The sequence below is a fragment of the Alosa sapidissima genome, chromosome 17 (genome assembly GCF_018492685.1).
Source record: "Alosa sapidissima isolate fAloSap1 chromosome 17, fAloSap1.pri, whole genome shotgun sequence".
In the NCBI taxonomy this organism is placed as follows: Eukaryota; Metazoa; Chordata; class Actinopteri; order Clupeiformes; family Clupeidae; genus Alosa; species Alosa sapidissima.
The window spans coordinates 20,027,330-20,034,593 of record NC_055973.1 but is presented as its reverse complement, the minus strand read 5'-3'; the positions used below and the strand labels follow the sequence as shown (position 1 = coordinate 20,034,593).

The following is a 7,264-nucleotide window of genomic DNA, read 5'->3' as shown; positions in this document are numbered from 1 at the left end:
TCAAGACAAATTTGCTTAACGTACTGTCAGCCAAATGTACTTGTTTTCATGATGAGATGCTTTAAAATAAGTCAAACTGATTTCACAAGAAAGCGCCAACTAGATTTTTTTATCGCTCGGGGAGCAGTGAGGGGTTAGGTGCCTTGCTCAAGGGCACTTCAGCCGTGCCTACTGGTCGGGGTTCAAACCGGCAACCCTCCGGTTACAACTCCGAAGCGCTAACCAGTAGGCCACGGCTGCCCCTAAAGTAGGCCACGGCTGCCCCTAAAATATGACTGAATTGAACCTAATAGCAGTCACTGGAGATGTTGAGTATCTCCCATTTCTTAGTGCAACAAGATATTCTAGCTTGACAGTGGACTCAGTCTGTCTGTCAGTCTGTCTGTCTGTGTATGTGTATGTGTATGTGTATGTGTATGTGCATGTGCATGTGTATGTGTATGTGTATGTGTATGTGTATATATATATATGTATGTATGTGTTATATATAGTTATATATTGTTTTGCTGTTTAAAAATATTTTACTGCATCAGTTAGACTCATTGATTAAGCATTCCAAATCAAGCGGTATATTTTGCATGCACACCTTAGTTAAAATGCTCTCTTGCATGCCAGAGGATGCCCAGATAGAATCAATCAGTGGAGGGAGGATGCTCCTTAGAGGCCGGCTCCAGCGGCGGCCAGGCGTTCGGCCTTAACTAATCTCCCCGCTGCTGCCAACACACTCTTATCATTTACAACCACGACAGGCAAGGATTTAATAAGAGTCTGGGACTGGCCACAGCCCCCCAGCCCAGCCCAGCTCTCTTCCTGATCCACTCACTCGCTCTACCTCTCCCTCCCTCTACCTCTCTTCCTCTTTCTTTCTCTCAAGGATTTAATAAGAGCGGGGACTGTCCAGAGCCCCCAGCCCTCCTCCTGATCCACTCTCTCTCTCTCTCCCTCTCTCTACCTCTATCTCCCTCTCTTTTTTGCTCAAGGATTTAATAAGAGTCCAGGACTGTCCAGAGCCTTCAGCCCAACCCTCTCTCCCTCCCTCTATCCCTCCCACTCTCTTCCTGTCGTTTTTCTGATCCTCTCTCTCTCTCTCTCTTTCTCTCTCCTTTCCTTTCTGTTTTTCTTCCTGCCTGTGCATGTTTGCACTGAGTGGTGGCCAGTGCTGAAACAGACCCTTAGAGGAAAGTTGTCAGCTTCTGTGTGTGTGTGTGTGTGTGTGTGTGTGTGTGTGTGTGTGTGTGTGTGTGTGTGTGTGTGTGTGTGTGTGTGTGTGTGTGTGTGTGTGTGCATGAGTATGTGTGTGAGAATGTGTGATCGGTGTATGTGTGTGTGTGTGTGTGTGTGTGTGTGTGGGGGGGGGGGGTTGATGGACCCTGGGCTGGTGCAGGAAGCCTTGGTTTAATGAGAGCAACCCTTAGCGGTGGACAGTGGGGTAGCAGCGCTTACTGACCTCTGAGGCTCTTTCCTTTTCTGCCCCTTAGTGTCACTGTGACAGCGGATCTGCTGGGAGAGACAGGTGAAAGTATGGGAGAGGTGTTTGCATCTGTTAGGACACAGGTGAATGCATAACACAGGTGGATGCATCTGTTAGGAGAGATGCAGGTGAACGCATAAGACAGGTGGATGCATCTGTTAGTAGAGACAGGTGAATGCATCTCTTAGGAGAGACAGGTGAATGCATCTATTAGGAGAGACAGGTGGATGCATCTGTTAGGAGAGACAAGTGAACACATCTCTTAGGAGAGACAAGTAAATGCATCTCTTAGGAGAGACAGGTGGATGCATCTGTTAGAAGAGACAGGTGAACGCATAAGACAGGTGGATGCATCTGTTAGAAGAGACAGGTGAACGCATAAGACAGGTGGATGCATCTGTTAGGAGAGACAGGTGAACGCATAAGACAGGTGGATGCATCTGTTAGTAGAGACAGGTGAACGCATAAGACAGGTGGACGCATCTGTTAGGAGAGACAGGTGGATGCATCTGTTAGTAGAGACAGGTGAGAATGGGTTGCTGGCATCCTGACATCCTAGACGCGAGCGCTTCATTGGCGACAGAACTGGACCTGCAGGCTCGGTGTGTGTGTGTGTGTGTGTGTGTGTGTGTGGGTGACCAGGCTCGGAATAATTCTGAACAAAGTCATCTGTATAAATATCTGTCCTACAGTACTGAGCAGAAAGAACCCATTCTCTCTCTGTATTTTTCTGTGTGTGTGCGTGTACATGTGTGTATGTTTTTGTGGTTTGTGTGTGTGTGTGTGTGTGTGTATAAAAATACAACATCAGCTTGAACATTAATATCTCTTTTATTAAGACAAGTACTCCTTCATTTTTTTTTTGTAAAAATGTCTTTTTTTGAACAAATACAAAATGTTTATGGGACCATGAAGATACCTTCATTGTGACACAGAAACACTGCCAAACTACAGAATAAAGACAAAACCACGGGGCTTGTCAAACAATGAGAACCATGAAGCCCCATTCTCTTTAGGGATTGGAAATGGCCTACAACTGAACAGCTAAAATAGGCTTTTAGTCAACATTGCACACCCACCCCTTACTAGCACTCTAGCACTCTGGCCTGGTGAGCTATACAAGTCTATACAAATGAACCCAAACATTTACACAGTGCACTGTAGTTTTAAGAACACATATGACGCACAATGCAACAGAAAGATGGTCTGTTTATCTGACGTGTCTAATTGTTTTCTGAAAAATGTTTGAGCTGTAATTTTGCAATCTACCTGAGATGCAAAAATGAATTAGGTGGGATGGGGGTGGCACAGGATACGTGACATACTCGCTATCACTGAAGATGTCTCTGATACACCATAACAGATTAAAAAAAGAGAATACCATCTAAATTAAAGAAAATAATAGTCAATGTCCCACTCATGTCCATATCAATGCAGCTATGCAACAACTATTTATGTCAACTGGAAGTCTGCCTACATCCTGCCTAACATGAACTCAACCATACGCGGTACACTTAACAAGCTTCTGTTCCCTGCTCTAAGTGAATCTCCATCAAACACTAGGGGTGGGATGGGGGTTGGCGGGGGACCGTCAATTACTGCAGCGCAGTGACCCTATTGGACAGGGGCTGTGGGCCGCCACCCCTTCAGGCTGGATTTTGGGTTCTCATGAAACAGGTGTGTGTTGGTCGAGCGCAGCCCACCTGCATGTCACCTGCGTGCCCAGATTGGGACGCTGCCACTGGCCTGTAGGTCACTGTGAGGCTGGCTGTCTGGCTGCACTAGCTGGATCTGTTTCATCTGATGCCAAACAGAAAAGCGTAACAGAGACAGCACTCTGGATGGAGGGGGAGAGAGTGTGTGAGGAGGAGAGAGAGAAAGAAAGAAAGTAAAGGGCTTCCTGCTCTGTCTTTCCAGACATCATCCCTTCCCATGGAAACCACCTCTGCACTCACTCTACACGTGGCACTGAGCTCTCTGACTCATGTGGGCGCCCTGCTGGACACGCACACACACACACACACACACACACACACACACACACACACACACACACACACACACACACACACACACACACACACACACTCACACACCTCCAGGTCTGAAGCAACCAACCCCTCTGTGGTGTTTTTAAGGCAGTGGTTGTTTTCATCACAGAAGTGCTTTGTGTTTTGGGAGAGGAAAAAAACAAAAGCATGTTAAAATATTTTTCCACTTAACTCTCTAAAGTCCTTAATTACCAGAGTACAATAGGGCAGAAGACACAGCAATCAAATAGGAAGCTTTAAAAAAACATTATAATGCTTGTTCAGATTGCACAATGCCACCCTGAGCGGGCGGAGGAAGCTACAATGCTTTTGAAATGACTGGTTATAATTAGCAAGCACAAACAAATACCTCAGGAAATGGCACAATTAAAACCATTTTTGAAGGATCTTACACATTAGAAACAAACAAACAAAAAAAAACAATATTTAACCAAAGAAAAACAATAAACAAAAGCCATAGCTTTAATATTCAACCATTCACATACACTTGAACAACCATTAAAACTCTATGGCTGTTAAAAAACAACCCTGCTGCTCTATGTATATAGTTCATATAGCAAATATATAGACAGCAAGTTCAACTCGCAAATTAGTCCAGTTCAGCTAATATAAGTGAGATATTTCTCAGCCTGTGTCCCCGGTCCATGTTGCTCTCTACACAGTGTTAATTACGTCCTGTCGGAGAGTGCTGGAGCTCGCCTTCTCATGGCACTAGCACATTATAACAGCATCTAGCACTGTAATTGGTACGCTAGCTAAGTTTTTTTTGCCATCCATATTATCACCTGTTATCTTTTTGAAAGCTCAAACTTTGTAACATTTTAGGGGGTTCAGGTTCCAAGTAAATCAAACAAATAATAAAATTTGCGGAATATCGATGATGCCATTTTGAGAAAATGAATAAAATTGGCCCATGCACGTGTACAGTACATTTGTACAGTAGCTGTTAGCGTTTGTACAAACACACTGAACACTAGCATCTGCAGGCCACACACCAGGACAGCAGCCGTGTTCTGGTCCGATGTTACAGCGACCCGAACAGAAATATGAGCCAGTCACTCGCCCACGTCGAGCTGATCAATCTCTGGCCGAGGGGCCGGGGGGCCAGGGTGAGAGTGGTGGGGGTAGGGGAGCACAGAGCAGAGCGCCCGTTACCGGCCTCAGAGATGTGTGTGTGAATGACATTTTTAAGGCTTGGTCGGGTATTACACACGGTCAAGTGCCCTGGTATATGAAGGGAATATGGATGCCTCAGGGTCGCGTGTGTGTGTGCGTGTGCGCGTGTGCGTACGTGTGTGTGTGTGTGTGTGTGTGTGTGTGTCTGTAGGGTGGTCCTGTACCTGGCTGAATAAGAAAGCTCTTCTTCATAGATCCCTACTTTGAGAGAGAGCCACTGGGACTGAGACTGCACTGTGATAAGGAGAAGCAAGGCAATGGCACTAGCAAGCACACACAGACTGCTCTGAGCTTGGAGTTCATCTTTCACCAGCCATGATGGACCAGGATTGCTGGTCAGCAGGATGTAGTTGTAGAGGGCACATGGAAGAAGACTGGGGAGCACCAGCGTTCTCTGGTCAGTCTACGGTCAGATCATAATCTAACAGCCCACACAGTACGCCCACCAATGGACATGTAGCACCTATCTAGCACATTATAGTGTGTCAGCGTGTGGGTCAGGGAGCGTAAGGGTGACCACTAGAGCAATGTTTCATTCATGACTCGTACTCAATATCCCTTCGGCTCCAGTGCTGGATGAGTGGTGGCCACAGCACTGCCACAGCTTGCCAACTCACTTATGAAATACATATCGGACCACTGAGCTAGCCTGCATACACAGAGTGGATGTGAGATAGCATGACCTCCTAACCTATGAACGGACACACACACACACACACACACAAGCCAATCATTTATACAACTATCTGAGTGTTTCTTCACACACGCATGCACACACACACACACACACAACACACACACACACACGCACGCACACGCACACACGTACGTACGCACACACACACAAACACAGAGACATTACAGAGAGGTTAGCTTAGAGGCTTGTGAGGGTCATTAGTTAGTGTGGAAAGACTAGTGTGGAAAGCTCTGAACTGACAGTAGGACTACATATGAACCTCGGGATGCTGTAGTCTGAGGTCATAGCTTTATGCTTCGCTTTGCTGGGGGACCTGTTGGGGGTCGTTGCCATGGAAACCAATTGGCTGTAAGTAGAGAACGCTCAGTAATTTTGTGTAATGGTCATAAGAAGGATGGATGCTTCAAGCTAACCCCTGAATGGGTTTGGTATTAGGTCTGTTCAATGCAACAGGACAATAAGGTCACTAAACAGCAACCTCTCCTCTATGATACACAGGTTCCAGGGCTAAGACATTCTACGCTGATAAGCACTTACAAAACCAAACTAGACTTCTTGTGTCGAGAGAATCTGAATATAGTGAACGACGGCTCCACCTATAGCTACAGCTATAACTGTGAAGACAGGCTGGCAGACAATCAAACCTGCAGTCTGGACTGCAGAGAAAAACTGTGTGTGTGTGTGTGTGTGTGTGTGTGTGTGTGTGTGTGTGTGTGTGTGTGTGTGTGTGTGTGTCTATATGGTTGTTTGCTTGAGTGTGTGGTGTGTGTTTGCATGTGTATGTGTATATGTGTGTGTGATTTTCTCTTTCTGCCTGCATGAATAAATGTGTGTAAACATGTTTGTGTGTGAGAGAGAGGGTGTGTGTTTGTGTGTGTTGTGTGTGTGTGTGTGTTTGTGTGTGTGTGTGTGTGTGTGTGTGTGTGCATAACTGTTTTTGAATGTTTACATGTGAAAGCCTAATGCCTAAAGTACATCCAGCATCTGGTTGGTTGACAGTTGGGAAATGTTGGGCCAACATTTTGAAAAAAATATATAATCTGACAAAAAACAAACAAACAATAGAGAAATAAATACAACAAGGCACAAAATTTCCTGCAAATGGCTGAAACAAAACGAAACAAAGAAACTTCGCACCAGCAGTTTCTGGGGGTGTTGGATGGTGGAGCTGTCTCATCCTCTGTCTCATATCGCTTCGTTAACCCCACTGCGCCCCCCACCCCCCCTTCCCCCGGCATTCAGGTTCCAGTCCTCCGCACCCCCCCCCCCCCCCCCCCCCCCACGCCAACCGCCACCACCCCCAGAAAGACTCGCAGTCCAGTGCGGGCCACAACGCCCCCAGCTGGTTAGATGTAGTACTCCTTCTTGTTGTCGGAGTTGCTATGGCCGCCCTCAGCGTTGATGATGGCCGTGTCGGCGTCTGCTGCGTCATCCGCGCCTTTGGCTTCATGTGTGAAATAAGTGCCTGGGGAGGGGAGGAAAAGAAGAGAGAGGGAGGGAGAGAGTGGGAGGGGGGAGAGAGGGAGAGAGAGGAGAGGGAGAGGGAGGGGGAGAGGGAGAGAGGAGGAGGGAGAGAGAGAGGAGAGGTGAGAGGGAGAGAGGGGGGAGAGGGGGAGAGAGAGGGAGAGAGAGAGGGAGGGAGAGAGAGGGATGAGAGAGAGGAGGGAGAGGAGAGAGTGGGAGGGGGGGAGAGAGGGAGAGAGAGAGGAGGGAGAGAGTGGAGGGGGGGAGAGAGGAGAGAGAGTGAGGGAGAGGGGAGGGGGGAGAGAGAGAGAGAGAGAGGGAGGGAGGAGAGTGGGGGGGGGAGAGAGGGAGAGAGAGAGGGAGGAGAGAGAGTGGGGGGGGAGTGAGAGAGAGAGGTGGGAGGGA

The 7,264-nt window shown here is 47.4% G+C and overlaps 1 protein-coding gene across 3 annotated transcripts in view; it reads right to left on the bottom strand.

Moving 5' to 3' along the window:
• Window positions 1-6,689: 6,689 nt before the first annotated feature.
• The window catches only part of cadm1b (cell adhesion molecule 1b), a 214,351-nt gene continuing 213,776 nt past the window's right edge, over window positions 6,690-7,264 (bottom strand). For all 3 annotated transcript variants that reach the window (XM_042068673.1, XM_042068676.1, XM_042068675.1), the window contains one exon: window positions 6,690-6,860. In XM_042068673.1, the coding sequence (XP_041924607.1) occupies window positions 6,742-6,860 (119 nt within the window). In that variant the 3' untranslated portion in view covers window positions 6,690-6,741. The remainder of the gene's footprint in view (window positions 6,861-7,264) is intronic.